Source organism: Salvelinus fontinalis, chromosome 12 (assembly GCF_029448725.1).
Source record: "Salvelinus fontinalis isolate EN_2023a chromosome 12, ASM2944872v1, whole genome shotgun sequence".
NCBI lineage: Eukaryota > Metazoa > Chordata > Actinopteri > Salmoniformes > Salmonidae > Salvelinus > Salvelinus fontinalis.
In genome coordinates, this window is record NC_074676.1 from 1,115,152 (window position 1) to 1,131,642 (window position 16,491).

A 16,491-nucleotide genomic window follows, 5' to 3' on the forward strand; every position below is an offset into this window, starting at 1 on the left:
AGACTGCAACTAAGGGGAAGTGCATGCTCAGACATCAGCCTAGATCTGGCTAGATAGTCCTCAGCACATGCACACACTTCCTTCATTCCAGAACATACCAATCAGCATTTCAGAATGTTCTGAAGGAAGACATTCCATTCAGTTGCAACAACCGAGCGCAACTAAAACCCAAACTGCCCTGATTTTATTTTCCCAAGATACTCTGCAGTAACGGTTAGTTAGCATCAGCCTCATTTAATGGAGGAAGATATGATTAGTATAATATCACTACATAGACTATTAAAACACTAACTAGAAGTCCACCACAGTGTCCCACATCCACATCAATGTTGATAGTATAATATCCTCTGAATCGACATGTAAATGATGCCAATCAATGTATGTAGCCTAACTCTACAACAAGAGAGAGGGGAGGGTGAGAGATAGAGACATAGAGCGAGACAGACAGACAGAGATCAAGGTAGTGAGGGAGAAAGAGAGAAGTGGGAAAACGAGGCCAGCTTGCTTTCTAGAGCAGAACAGACATCTCAGCCTGAAAGGTAGACTGTCTGGCTAGATTGAGTTTGATGTGAAGTCATTGTTCATGTGAGTTTACTCCTGTCAGGTCTCATATTTCACTCTCAACATCATCCTATTTTGCAGGGTCCTAGCATCCTACTTTTTGCTGTATCCCTGTGGCACATAGGACACACACAGACTTGCGCATGCACACGCTGCTGGTTTTGCATTTGGTAGCCTATTGAGGCATCTGTCACAATGACATGTTGAAACAGTTGACTTATGTTGTTTTCTCCATCTAATCACAATGAAAAACAGAGGAGCTAGAAAGACCGTCTCCCCTGTCATAGCCACTACTGGGGGTGCTGTGCTACAAGCTTTCTCTGCTCTGTCAAGTATAAAGCAAATACACAATTGCTGATTGGTTTGGATAAATAACAGCTCTTTTTAGTAATGCCTTAAACTGCTATAGTGTGTAGAGCATTCTACTTTTGCTAGTTTCTCCTGTCGGGCAATAGTGATTTAGCATCCTGGAGAGTACTATGACAACCATAGTTTTACAGTTGACAGCCTCTTCAAAACACAGTACATCCCAATAAGCCCCCCTTTTACAGCTGTTTCTGGCAGCTTCAGCCTCCAGTATTATAACAGTATAAACCGCAGACGTAAATAGACGTTGCGTAGATCAATAGCAATAACAGAGTAGGGCAGCACTGTCAACACAGTTGGAGGGGGATGACAGCTGATAAATAGGACCGTCATTCACCCAGCACAAGTGATCGATAGAGATAACAGAGGCTCCCAGTCCCAACCATTAGAAGGGTAAGTTTAGCTGTCAATCCAAAATAAAATAATCATGTACATTTACATCAATGGCCCGTTTCCTGGACACAAAATCAGCATGCTTTTTAGTCCAGGACCAAGCTTCAAAAGCTTCGTAAACCGGCCCCAGATGTGTTGGATAGTACAAACACTCAAGCTGGAAAAATGTATTGTAACGTACCTGAATGGTCAGAGAAGGGCAGCACAACAGGCCAGGGTAGGGAAAAGTGAAAGGCAGATGGAGAGAATTAGTGATTGCAATACATTTATCCAACACTGCCACCATGTGGTCGACTAACACAGGTACATCCCTACCACACTGCCTGAGTCTCAAAATACTCGTCTGTACGACTTAAAACATGAGCTGCAGCAAACATCTGTAGCTAATAGTACTTAATTCACAAAGATAATGCTGCTTTGATGCCCTCTACCAGATACAATTGACCACACAGTGTGTGTGCTGCAGACCCCAATGTACAGTAGTAGCATGTTAGCATGGCATGGCTACACCGCACAACCTGATCTGGGAACAGGTTAAATGTACAACAGTCTGCTGTCAGGATCTATTCAAGTGGTCGTTGTCATTTCACCACTTCTCAGTGCTCACATTCAGCTGAGTTACCTCTTCAAAATCAACAAATTACACTTAATTCAAGGAAAATACTTTTTTATTTGAATCACCATTGGTTGATGCCTTAGCAAGTGTAAACGACAACAACCCACAGGCTACACCCTATAGCATGGAGATTAGTATTTAGTCCAAAGATGATCCTAAATAAATCTGTCACTCACTCACTGTCACTGTCATTTTAGAAAAGTCCTAAAGAGAGACAGAGAGTCATCTGAGGGCAGCAGCTGGAGCTTGGAAACATGCCTGCTTATGGGACAGTTGCCAGGCACACACACAAAGAACACACACACAGACACAGTGACACACACAGAGTCACACACGCACGCACGCACGCACGCACGCACACACGCACACACGCACGCACACACGCACACACACACACACACACACACAGTGACACAACACACTCTTTCTCAAATGAGATCACTGCCTCCACCTTTCTGCTCTCAGCTCAGTGAGACACACATACACACAGGCAGAGGACAGTGACTCTCTTTCTCTCTCTCTCTCGCTCTCTCTCATTCACTCACTAGGGTTTGCATTAGCCCGGTAATTGCCAGCTTCTGGGCCGAAAAACAGATTGAAAGCCGATTTCGCTCTTCAGCACCATTCTCTCACATGCTCCTGCTGCTGAGGAATTGCAGGCTACTGTGCAATTCCCTATAGTCTACCACAGAGTTCTAATACCCATAAAACCTAGCGGTCAAACACGGAAATGGTTCCAATCGTTTTTCCACCATTCATTTTATCCATTGAGGATTTTAGAAACACTTGAAATAAGTGCTGTGTTTCATGTAGGCTTACCCTGGCGTGACGTTTTGATAACCGTGTAAATCTCTCTCAGACAAGGTATTCGGCTGTATTTACTCGCCAAAAATGAAACACTAACTAGCTGTTAATGTGGCTATCATACAGAACTACAAATGCCTGTCTCACTAGGGCCATGATGATCTGGATGAGACTGCCGAATCGAGGAAAAGACTGCCGAACCAACTCATGTTTAGCTAGTTAACCAATTTAGCCTGGCAAGATGGCTACATTAGCCGTCCATTTGTCTAGCCATTTAAATGCAAAATAAATCAATAAAATACAAGTTTAGGTTTCTTTGGCTTTTATAAACCAACAGTCTACCTTGCTAGCTAACTTAGATGGTGAAGCTAGGGTTAGGCGTCATTTATAGTGTATGTTTGTGTCTGTGGGTGAAGGTTGGGTAGCCTACTTCAAGTACTATTTGACTTGTAGCTTCTCTAGCTAGCTGTATAATTGTAGTCTGGCTTTTTAAAGGTTTCAGAGATTGACTGATTAGCATCCTCTCTTGGGTCAACAGTGTGCTTGTTTTAATGCAGGAAAACATGGATATGTTTGCTGTTACCCTCTGGACAGCAGATCATTAGTATAGCTAGTAGGCAAGGTTATGTAACCTTATTTAGTCCTACCTGCTATGGTGGGTTTTAAATTAATTGGAATTCACACATTCGTTTTTGAGGTAGATTTACTGTCATATTGTTGATGCCAAATTTCAAATCTTATTTGCACCTCCTCAATTCCAGGACCAATGGGTGCGCCTGAGTCTTCATAACTAGGTAAGCTGTTTCAACCTGGAACACTATTCTCCTGCTATGGTCTGTTTCAGCCATTGCAGGAAGTGATGAAGAGCAGGAGTGTGTGTCGGGTTTTGTCCCAGCCCAGCTCTAACACCTGACTTAAATAATCAACGTACCAAATCACTGCGATAGGCTATGATTTGTAGTCAGGTATGGGCTGGAACAACAGCTTATGCACACTCCTGCCATTCAGATCTGGATTTGGGGTGGGGGTATTGATATGTAACGCATGCTACAGTCAAGTTGAACTTAAACTTGTTGACTAATGCCATGGCGGCGGCTGCTAAGAAGAAAGGTGCAATTCCAAACCAGAAGACTGCAGCTTAGGTAGCACTGGGTGGTATTGGTTGGTACTGTATGTGCGTTTAGGTTCCTTTTCCATGTGTAGGCTATTTTATTGGCCTGTGTGGTACTTTCTTTCATACAGTACCAGTCAAACGTTTGGACAAAACCTACTCATTACAGGGTTTTTCTTTCTTTTTTACATTTTCTACATTGTATAACAAGAGTGAAGACATCACAGCTTAGAAATAACACACAGGGAATGTCGTAGTAACCTAAAAAGTGCGAAACAAATAAAATGATATGTTATATTTGAGATTCTTCAAATTAGCCACCGTTTGCTCTGATGACAGCTTTGCGCACTCTTGGACATCTCTCAACAAGCTTCATGAGGTAGACACCTGAAATGCATTTCAATTAAAAGTTGTGCCTTGTTAAAAGTTAATTTGTGGAAAATCTTTCCTTCTTAATGCGTTTGAGCCAATCAATTGTGTTGTGGCAAGGTAGGGGTGGTATACAGAATATAGCCCTGCCATATTATGGCAAGACAGCTCAAATTACCAAGGAGAAAGACAGCCCATCATTACTTTAAGACATGATGGTCAGTCAATCTGGAAAATGTCAAGAACTTTGAAAGTTTCTTCAAGTGCAGCCGCAAAAACATCAAGAGCTATGATGAAACTGGCTGTCACAGGAAAGGAAGTCCCAGTTACATCTGCTGCAGAGGATAAGTTCATTAGAGGTACCAGCCTCAGAAATTGCAAACCAAATAAATGCTAACAGACACATCTTGACATCAACTGTTCAGAGGAGACTGTGTGAATCAGGCCTTCATGGTCGAATTGCTGCAAAAAAACTACTAAAGCACACCAATAAGAAGAGACTTGCTTGGGCTAAGAAATACGAGCAATGGACATTAGACCAGTAGAAATCTGTCCTTTGGTCTGATGTGTCCAAATTTGAGGTTTTTGGTTCCAACCGCTGTGTCTTTGTGAGACGCAGAGTAGGTGAACGGATGATCTCCGCATATGTGGTTCCCAGACAAAAAAAAGCATGGAGGAGGAGGTGTGATGGTGTCGGGGTGCTTTGCTGGTGACACTGTCTGTGATTTATTTAGAATTCAAGGCACACTTAACCAGCATGTCTCCCTCAGCATTCTGCATTCATATGCCATCCCATTTGGTTTATGCTTAGTGGGACTATCATTTGTTTTTCAGCAGGACAGTTACCCAACACACCTCCTGCATCCGATGAACTGGCCTCCACAATCACCCAACCTCAACCCAATTGAGATTGTTTGGGATGAGTTGGACCGCAGAGTGAAGGAAAAGCAGCCAAAAAGTGCTCAGCAGGTGTGGGAACTCCTTCAAGACTGTTGGAAAAGCATTCCAGGTGAAGCTGGTTGAGAGAATGCCAAGAGTGTGCAAAGCTGTCATCAAGGCAATGGGTGGCTACTTATATATGTTGATTTGTTTAACACTTTTTTGGGTTATTACATGATTCTGTAGGTGTTATTTCATAGTGTTGATGTCATCACTGTTATTCTACAATGTAGAAAATAGTAAAAATATAGAAAAACCCTGGAATGAGTAGGTGTGTCCAAAGTTTTGACTGGTACTGCATGTGCATGTTTGTACTGTATGGATCAGGCTTGTCACTCACGTGTCTGCCAGGCTGTCCTTTTGGTGGGTAGACGGCCCTTTTCCAACCCTGGGCAGGGAAGAAGACACTGGGCTGGGAGATCTGTCCTCCACAGCAGGGGTCAGCAGGGAGACACTGGGGCACTCTGGCAGTCCGACGGACAAATCTGGGTTTGGCAGATGCCAGGAGAACGCTACCTGCCCGAATTTATAGTATCAACTGTAAAGTTTGGTGGAGGAGAAATAATTGGCTGGTGCTGTTTTTCATGGTTCAGGCTAGGCCCCTAATTCCAGTGAAGGGAAATCTTAATGCCACAGCACAGAATGACATTTTAGACGATTCTGTACTTCCAACTTTGTGGCAACAGTTTGGAGAAGGCCCTTTCCTGTTCAGCATGACAATGCCCCCGTACACAAAGCGAGGTCCATACAGAAATGTTTTGTCTAGATCAGTGTGGAAGAACTTTACTGTCCTGCACAGAGCCCTGACCTCAACCCTCAGCAACCTTTACAGATGCACAATTGAGAGCTGTATAACCGCTTGGTACGGCAACCGCACAGCCCGCAATCGCAGGGCTCTCCAGAGGGTGGTATGGTCTGCCCAACGCATCACCGGGGCCAAACTACCTGCCGTCCAGGACACCTTCAGCACCTGATTTCACAGGAAGGACAAAACGGTCAAGGACATCAACCACCCTAGCAACAGCCTGTTCAGCCCACTATCCTCCAGAAGGCGAGGACAGTACAGGTGCATCAAAGCTGGGATCGAGAGACTGAAAAACAGCTTCTATCTCAAGGCCATCAGACTGTTAAATAGCCATCACTAGCCGGCTACCACCCGGCTACTCAACCCTGCACCTTACAGGCTGCTGCCCTATATAGTACATAGACATGGAATCACTGGCCCCTTTAATAATTGAACACTAGTCACTTTAATAATGTTTACAAACTGCTTTTCCCATCTCATATGTATATACAATATTCTATTGTACTGTATTTAGTCAATGCCACTCCGACATTGCTCGTCCTAATATTTATATATTTCTTAATTCCATTATTTTGCATTTAGATTTGTGTATTGTTGTGAATTGTTAGATACTACTGCGTTGTTGGAGCTTAAAAATACAACAATTTTACAACACCCACAATGACATCTTCTAAATATGTTTATGTGACCAATACATTTGATTTGATTTTGATTTGATCGAACACCTTTGGGATGAATTGGAATGCCGCCTGCAAGCCAGACCTAATCGCCCAACATCAGTGCCAGACCTCACTAATGCTCTTGTGGCTGAAAGGAAGAAAGTCCCCGCAGCAAGGCTAATGCATCTTTCCTGCAACGGCCGAAGATGTAACATGCATTTCGCAAAAACGCCACGCAGAGAGAACGTTCGCTGTGTATCGTTGAGGCCTGTGTTCGCACTGATATAATTGAAAGAAAGCCAGCTCTGCTCTCGGATCAGTGTTCCATTCAAATCTTACCTTAACGTTAGAATTATTCCATGATAGTGATGACGGATCAGCTCCTAGAGAGAAATTATCACCTGTGGCTGCAAATATTGAGGCTTTAGTAATTCACTAAACCAAGATTTGGCACATCATTGCACACATTAGGCTACACATCAGGAAATGTATTGACAGTAGCCAAATAGCAAAATAAATCAATTAAATGTACATGAAATTGATTCCAATATCATTGAAATATATAGGCATATGTAGCAAAGACATTGGCAACGTTGTATTTGTAGTCAACTCGATGTGAAGTTAACGGTGGTCACAGTGAGACAGACCATATTGAGACAGACATAACCATATTGATTATATGTTTAACGGAGATCGTCTGTGTATAAAGTGACTCGGTAGGGGAAAAAAATGCATCTAACGACACACTTAGCTGTTCTATGAATGGTCCGAGGCAGTCAATAAATAACGAGTGTTTTCAAGTTCAACTTCGGTAATGATGGTTTTGGGACACAACTCAGAGATTTCATAATGCTCCTACAAAGGTTCTAATGGTGAACTTAGCCTTAAGAAGCTTTTAAGAAAATGGGCCCTCCATGGCTCAGTTGGTAAAAAAATGGCGCTTGCAACATCTGGATAGTGGGTTTGATTCCTTGGGTCACCCATCAGATTTTGTTGCATGCATGACTAAGTCACTTTGGATAAAAGCATCTGCTAAATGCATATATTAGTATGATGAGTATTGGGACCTATACAAATAGTTAGACAAAGCATCCTTATTTCCTAGTCACTGATCTGTTATCAGCCCCCAGGAGTTCCCAGCTCTTATCGACCATCCTGTTTCTCCCTCTTCCTCCCTGCCATGCACTGTAACAATAACCTGCTTTTTCCTTAAGCGGATGGTTCTAGTTGCCGGAACATTAATTCCAAATCATTTGTAGACTGCAAATTGACCGCAAGCCCAAACAGAATATTGGACTAAAGCAAAATCATTTCAAACCTTTGCTTACATTTGTATACGATCACATGTCTCTATTATGCATGGCAATACTTGGGAACATATTTCCACACGAGCTGATTTTCTTGTGTTTTTACAGTCTTCAAATCAAATGTTATTAGTCACATGCGCCGAATACAACAGGTTGCAGACCTTACAGTGAAGTGCATACTTACGAGCCCCTAAACAGCAATGCAGTACAAATAAGAATAAGAACATAAATGTAACATGACATTAAAGAGCAGCAGTAAAATAACAATACCGAGACTATTTACAGGGGGGTACCGGTACAAAGTCAATGTGCAGGGTCACCGGTTAGTTGAGGGAATATGTACATGTAGGTAGAGTTATTAAAGTGACTATGCATAGATGATAACAACAGAGAGTAGCAGCGGTGTAAAAGTGGTAGGGGGCAATGCAAATAGTCTGGGTAGCCATTTAATTAGGTGTTCAGGAGTCTTATGGATTGGGGGTAGAAGCTGTTTAGAAGTCTCTTGGACCTAGACTTGGCGCTCCGATACTGCTTGCCGTGCGTTAGCAGAGAGAACAGTCTATGACTAGGGTGGCTGGGGTCTATGACAATTTTTAGGGCCTTCTTCTGATACCGCCTGGTGTAGAGGTCCTGAATGGCAGGAAGCTTTGCCTCAGTGATGTACTGCGCCGTACGCACTACCCTCTGTAGTGCCTTGTGGTCGGAGGCCGAGCAGTTGCCATACCAGGCATCAGGATGCTCTCGATGGTGCAGCTGTAGAATGTTTTGAGGATCTGAGAACCCATGTCTTATGTCCAACAATAACCATTTGGGAACCCTGATCTACACCATGAGCTACACCTGCTGTGATTATAGTTGCTGTTGACCTTTTATGATATAGCCAATTTTGACTTTGTGGCAGTGGTAACTAGTGAAAACCATAATTATTTTAGCGCCTGACACAGTGTTGCAGTTAATTCGGTACCCATAGTGGTGTCTCCTTTTGACGTTATGTGGGTAAAAAGTTGTTTTATAAATCTATTAACACACTCACACACTGTACCAAGCAGCTATCTGAGGTTTGGACAGTTCTTTATTTCCCTTTTATAAGGCTGCTGGGTCTCCGCATAGTGGATATACATATACTGTATGTACAGGAGACTGCTATACTGGAGTTACACTGAGAGATAGGGCTGGGAGAGGGTCCACATTACACATTAGACTTCAAGAAACAACACTGATGGAGCCTCATCTCCAGGGAGCAGAATTTAGCAGAGAGAAAGAGAGAGATGCGGGTAACAGCACAAGAGAATGGGGGGGAAGGGAGAGGAGGGGGGAGGAGGGGGGGATGTTGCAGCCCGATAGCCTTGAGAGAGGCTGGATGACTGCCTAATAACTTAACACTAGAAAATAACATACAGATTTCACGCACAGTGCTTCTTTAAATAGGTTACGTGGAGAACCGCTTACCATAAATATCTGTATTTTCGGGAACCAACATATATAAAAATAATAAAATAAAAAAATCATTGTTCAGTCTTAAATTTATTTTCTTTTTTGTCTTCTATTTTCTGTCTTTTGTTCCCCCCTTTTGCGATTTGTTCTTTCCTTCTTTCCTTTCTTCCGTCTGCCTCTGAGGAGACGGAAACGAGAAAAAACTAATCCAATCAAAAATAGCACAATATGAATTAGTAAAAAACGAATGAACGGAACACAACAGTCAAACCATCACAAAAAGAACACAGACACACTGAACAGAACAGCAAGAACACAGTACTTTTTTTTTAGCATCCTTATCACTGTTATGATCCTCATCTCCATCATCATCATCCTCCTCCTCAGGTACTGGCGCGAAGCAGAGGAATTTTCCTCCCTGCGGCTCAGTTGATCTTGGAAGCATCCAGCTAGCCCAGCTCCCTGGCATAGAGTTGGAAAGGGGGCTCACTCCCTATCTTTGCCATTATCACTTCTGTGACAGTGTGCCCTCTATCCAACTCTATGCTACCTGGTCATTACTGATTTCTCGGAATAACTTCACAGTGTGGTAGTAGTAGGACTAGGAGGTGGGTAGGATGGGGTGACGGGGAAAGCCAGGGGATATCATCGTATCGCAACTGGAACAGGGAATCATCATATCATAATAACCATGTAGAGCAACGATTAGAAAACAACTAGAAACCCGAAAGTTAATGAAAAGTCAACAAAATGGTTGCCTTTGTTGCTCCGTCACGTCTCCTTACTTCCCATCATATGGGTGTGGGGAAGGCTTCTGACTGGCTACAGCGTACACTGATGGGATGGGCCCATGTCTGGCAGAGTGGGGATTGGAAGGTTGGAGAGGGAGGGAGTGTGGTCCAAGGCTGACTGGAATCCATTGGCTGGTGGGTGGGACTCAACAGGGTGATATGTCATCAGGAGAAAGGAATGTGGTTGGTTGGTAGGTCATATGTGTGATTGGCAGGTCGTAGGATGAATCCTCTTCTCAGAGGTTAGGCACGATGTTGTAGCAGTGCCCGCCTCTTCCGGCTGTAGTAGTGGCGTAGGCCGGTCTGTCTGGCAAAGTTCATCATATAGTTTTGTTTACGAGTGCTGTGAGGAGACAAAGACAGTGAGAGAGAGGAGAGAGAGAGTGGGAAGAAGAGAGGAAGAGCGGAGGGAGACCATTAGTGACCAGGAAGTGGTATTAAGAGTATCCACACACTCACTCACGCAGACACCCTCTTACATGTACACACATACACTCTCATATGCAAGCTCACACACTTCTAGATCCATGCTGGCATTTTCAGTTGGGTTTCACACATATCCTCTGACACTCAAAAAATATATTCGATTTAGCGGAAGGTGGACAGTTTTTTAAAGATGTGCATTACTTACTGAAATGTGTATGTGAACATCATCTTATAGGTGAACAATATTGTATGTATTGACATGTTCTCAATGGCAGTATCATAAGCAGACAGGTCAACAGGACAAGACATTGAACAACACAAAACTAGAGGACACAAGACTAGCTAGAGAGCTACAGACACGGTCACAGACATTAGCTACAGATGTGGCCGGGGTTCTGGGGTTTTCTAACTCTGACCACGGTTCTAAGGATCTAAGGAAGGAGAGTGTTTGAGATCAGAGTTCGTAGAGTAACAGCCATCATATCACTTGGAAAAACAAATCAAAGTAATAAAGGTGCAGGGGATTGAGGGAGGGAGGAGATACATTGAAAGAGAAGGTAATTAAACTCAAAAAGAAGCTGTGATTGAAGATCGCGCTTCTTGCTTAGCCTGTCATTGCATCTTCTGTCCAGCGGGAGGTGCCAGTAAGCCTGGAGTGCATCCAGTGGCCTCTGCAAAGCTGGGGGGGGGGGGGGGGGGGGTCGGGAGGTGTGTGGTGGAGGGGTGTGGTTGAAGGTCGGAGGGTGGCAGAAACGGGGATGGGGGTGAGGGTGTGTTGGGGTGCTTTGCTAACTAAAATGGGATGTCTGTCTGGCCGCTTCTGTTTTTTCTCTTTTTTTTTATCATTAACAAAAGCGAGGGACAGTATGGCGGGAGCTCCAAACTCAGAGAAGGTTGTGGTACATGGACCGGCAGCCATGGAGGTGGGGGGGAGCTTTGCAACGGTGGATTTAAAAAGCCATGCAAGGACTTGGATGGAGGAGGTTACTCTGATGATGATGATTGGGGCTGATGAGTTTTAGGTCTTTAGTGGTGTCTGACGAATCTGAAGTTATGCCACTATGCTCTATATTCTAGTGTGTGTTGGGTTTAATTAATATGATGTTAGATGTTCAGGTTAGAATGAAGAGGTAAGTGTGTTACCCATATTACAGTGCCTGAACTGTGTAACTTGTGTGTGAGCAGTGTCATCCTCAGAGTGTGCTACGTGTCTAGGATCTGCACACATGTAACCACATTAAACAAAACCCATACTTAAAACACAATGGCTGCAAGAGCGCAACAGACATTGACATAGTGATGCATTATATCACACAAATACACATAAATATGAAGCAGACCAATTGAGATCTTCAGAAAAGCTATATATTTTACATTTTGAGAGACCTGCTTCCTCAAATTATTTATCTGTATTGTCTGAACTGTAGCTCTGTCTGTGTCATGGATGGGCCTTGAAAAGAGCCTGCACCTGGGTTATGATAATGGGTGTCCTGTGCCTCTGTGGAGTATGGGGTGGGGGGCATTCCGGTGAAGGAGATGCTGACAGAAAAAGGGGTCAGGGGTGTAGTTGAAGGGTGAGGGGGTGTCACAGGAGGGGAGAGGCGGAAGACTTACCTGACTCTACAGCAATGCCACAGGGAGCAGAATACAGAAGAGAGCAGAGGTTAGAGCGCGAGAGGGGAGGAGGGGGTGGAGGGGGGTGCTGCAGGCTCGCAGAAAGGTCTGGGGGTGCAGGAACCCCGGCCGCCTGGGGAGGCGAAGGGGGCCAGGGAGGAGGGAGGGGGGGGGGGGGGGGGTAGAGAAAGAAAGAGGGAGCAGGAAGAAGGCAGAGAGAGGTAGAGCAAGAGAGAAGAGAAGGAATAGGGGAGTAAGAGAGAAGCAAAAGAGACCAAGGATGTAGAGAGAAAGAGAGCGATAGACAATAACAGATGGAAATGGCGGAGTGAAAGATAAAGAGAGGACCAATCCGTCCATTATACACCAGAGAGAACAAGAGCGGGAGTAATAGGGACAAAAGGGATATTGGAAGGAAGAGGAAGGAGGAGATGGAGCCATGATAAGACATGAGGTAGCAGAATAGCATAAGCGCAGGCAGAGGAAGAAGCGTTGGAAAGGGAAGAGGTAGAGGAGGAGTATGGTCACACATGTTAGTGATTGAGGCCAGGGAGGAGAGGCACGGGATGACGAAAGAAACAATTGAAAAGGAGGAGAGGAGTGTGAGGGGTGGTGGTGGAACAGAGAGACAGAAATAAAAGAGAGAAGTGTGAGGATCGCGTACAGTTATTCTGTTCAGCAGACACTGTTGTTGAATGTTGAAAACCAGCCATGGGAGTGGGAGAGTGGGAGTGGAGGAGTGCAGGTCAAGGCCAAACGAAACCAGGGACAGCTCATGTAAGGACTGTATGTATTATGTACTGTACGTGTGTGCTTTGCCGTGACGTAAGACAAATATCATATAAACCTAAACAGTGAATATTTGTACTATATTGGGTATATGTTGTTTGCCAACTGACGATACCAGCACTGACAGGACCAACTTAGTGAACATCAAGCCTATACATACACATTCTGTCACTTATGTGAAACATTTGCAATGCATTGGCCACTTAATGACAATCAATAGCATCTTATGCAGCCTGGTCTCATAGACTAGACGTAACATAGCAAAAGCAATTCCGACACTCAATGTGTTACGTTTGTTATGGTTACGTGAGACAGAAGGTTACTTATGGCAAAAAAGAACGTAGGGTGGTTGGTCAGGGTGGATGGGTAGCCATATAACACGAATGTTCAGCAACCCAAAGGTTTCGTGTTCAAATCTCATCATGGACAATTTTAGCTAATTAGCAACTACTTACTACATTTGAGCTACTTTGCAACTACTTAGCATGTTAGCTAACCCTTCCTCTAACCCTAACCTTCACATTTTAACCTAACTCCCAACCTTAACACTAACCTTAACGCCTAGACTTAGCGTGAGTCACCTAACCACCTAGCTAACGTAACCACCTAGCTAACGTTAGCCACAAGAAATGGGAATTCATAACATATCATACATTTTGCAAATTCGTAACATATTGTACAAATTGTAATGTATAACGTTTGTTTGAATTGCAATTCGTAAGTGTACAAAACATTAGGAACACGACAGACTGGCAGATTGAGCCTAAAAACGGGGCGGTTTGGAGAACAGCCTGGGGGATTGTTTGGGGAATGAGGAATCAGGGGTTACTAGGATGGTTGGAGATACTCACAGAACTACTTCCACATGGTCCAGCGCCCACTGGTCATGTCCCACACCGTCGTGACGCGGCTGCCACCACCGCAGCTCCACCCCTTTAACTCTCGCCTCTCTGTGAAAGTTAGAGGTCAGAGATTAAGAACGGGTGTGGGTCTTTCTCAATTATTATTTCCTTGATCACTCATGTCCTCTCTACCTAGCTTAAAACAAATGTTCCCACAACTTTAGTGAACGTTCCCTTAAGCGTTATTAGGTCATATCTAACGTTTTCATAGGAATGTTCAGTGACGTGCAATAACTGTTTCCAAGAGACCATTCCCTTAATGTCGAACAGAGCTTACCCAGGACGTGGTTACCGTGTTCTCAGAATATTCAATAGTAATGTTCTAGACACGTTTTATGGGAACTTTGCAAAAACATTCCTGTGTCCAGTTTAATTTTTTCATCATTATACAGCGCATTAGGAAAGCATTCAGACTCCTTCCCTTTTTCCACATTTTGTTCAATTACAGCCTTATTCTAAAATGGATTCAATTAAATGTTTTTCCTCATCAATCTTCAGTGACTGGGAGACTAGTCAGGATCGAGAGACCTGCAGAGAAGGATCTGCAGAGAAGAATGGGAGAAATGTTGTGTTAGCTAATCCAAGTTTATCAGCCTCAACGTCAACGGTGAAGAGGCGACTCCAGAATGCTAGCCTTCTAGGCAGAGTTGCAAAGAAAAAGCCATATCTCAGACTGGCCAATAATAAGAAAATATTAAGATGGGCAAAAGAACACAGACACTGGACAGACGAACTCTGCCTAGAAGGTCAGCATCTCGGACTCGCCTCCCCACTGTTGACGTTGAGACTGGTGTTTTGCGGGTACTATTTAATGAAGCTGCCAGTTGAAGATTTGTGAGGTGTCTGTTTATCAAACTAGACACTCTAATGTACATGTCCTCTTGCTCAGTTGTGCACTGGGGCCTCCCACTCCTCGTTCTATGCTGGTTAGAGCCAGTTTGCACTGTTCTGTGAATGGATTAGTACACAGCGTTGTACGAGATCTTCAGTTTCTTGGCAATTTCTCAGATGGATTAGCCTTCATTTCTCAGAACAAGAAAAGACTGACGAGTTTCAGAAAAAGTTTGTTGTTTCTGGCAAAAAAAATGTTTTGAGTATCTGATGCTCCAGATACTCAACTAGTCTAAAGAAGGACAGTTGTATTGCTTCTTTAATCAGAACAACAGTTTTCAGCTGTGTTAACATAATTGCAAAAGGGTTTTCTAATGATCAATTAGCCTTTTAAAATGATAAACTTGGATTAGCTAACACAACGTGCCATTGGAACACAGGAGTGATGGTTGCTGATAATGGGCCTCCGTACGCCTATGAAGATATTCCATAAATAATCTGCTGTTTCCAGCTACAAAAGTCATTTCCAACATTAACAATGTCTACACTGTATTTCTGATCAATTTGATGTTATTTTAATGGACAAAAAATGTGCTTTGTTAAAAGTACACAGAAGAAAAACTATTTTATGGATCATAGAGATTCAGGAGTAACATTAGAACATGGTAAAATGCCTCAGCAACATTAGAGCACTATACAGAAAGTCCTTGCTGAAATGAGTAAATCAAATCAATGATGAAAGAGTAGTCAGATTAACTGCTAACTGACACAGACATGGTGGCGTAGTAGAAATATTGGAATGCAGTGAAGCAAGAGGTTGTGAGTTCAAATCACAAGTGAGGACATGATGATTAATAATTACTGTATAAGTACTGTGTTTGCCAACAGAGAAAGAGCTGTGAGTGGTTCATTAATCAGAGCCAACAAGTAACAAGTAACAAGGCGTGCTGTGCAATGAGAATATTTCTTTGGGACCATCAGGTGACTTCCTGACAACTGATACACTGCAACGTTCCCATGAAACGTGTCTAGAACATTTAGAAATTGTATGTTTGATGGGGCGTTGATGGAATTTTGTCCTAACCCTCAGAAAACTAGACACAGGAATATTCATGAAACATTCCAATGAAACGTGTCTAGAACATTACAATTGGATATATTGGGGCGAGGACGTAAGGAACCACAGAAGGATGAACTGAGAAAGAGCTGTGTGTCAGTATTAATGTGTGCAATTTACATCTAAATGAAATAAACCTTTATTGGAAGGAAAAACATCTCTGTATGTATAGGTTCACTCACAGTGGGATGTTGTAGGACACTCTCTGGGCCTTGATGAAGTCTTTGGGCTGGTGCTGGGCGATCACGTGCCAGCTAACTCCATTATTGACAGTGTACTGTAGCAGCACAGCTCTGTCCACTGTGTCAGGCTGGTCCAGGGCTGTGTTACAACTGTCTGTCTGGGACACACTACCTATCTGCAGGACGAACATGATCTTACTGTGGGTGGAGGAGGGGAGAGCGAGAGAGAAAAAATTGTAAGATTGCCTTGGTATTTTTGTCCTACCAAATTTAGGCTCCAAGTTTTCCATCTTAGTCCTGCGGTATATTGACCATTGGCATTGGCTAGGATTAGCTAGGCTGGGCTATGCTAGGCTAGGATGAGCCACAGATTTGTGCTATACGTTTAAAAAAATCTGTAATAATACTAGCCACAGCAATTTTATGAAGTTGGCTTTAGCTAGCCCAGATACGTTCCCAATCTCCCAACCTCATA

At 43.5% G+C, this 16,491-nt stretch overlaps 1 protein-coding gene across 2 annotated transcripts in view; it reads right to left on the reverse strand.

The window, feature by feature from the left end:
- Positions 1–8,984: 8,984 nt before the first annotated feature.
- The window catches only part of LOC129866600 (reelin-like), a 293,866-nt gene continuing 286,359 nt past the window's right edge, over positions 8,985–16,491 (reverse strand). For both annotated transcript variants that reach the window (XM_055939357.1, XM_055939356.1), the window contains exons 65-68: positions 16,017–16,214; positions 13,836–13,934; positions 12,196–12,328; positions 8,985–10,498 (exon numbers count right to left, since the gene is read on the reverse strand). In XM_055939357.1, the coding sequence (XP_055795332.1) occupies positions 12,202–12,328; positions 13,836–13,934; positions 16,017–16,214 (424 nt within the window). In that variant the 3' untranslated portion in view covers positions 8,985–10,498; positions 12,196–12,201. The remainder of the gene's footprint in view (positions 10,499–12,195; positions 12,329–13,835; positions 13,935–16,016; positions 16,215–16,491) is intronic.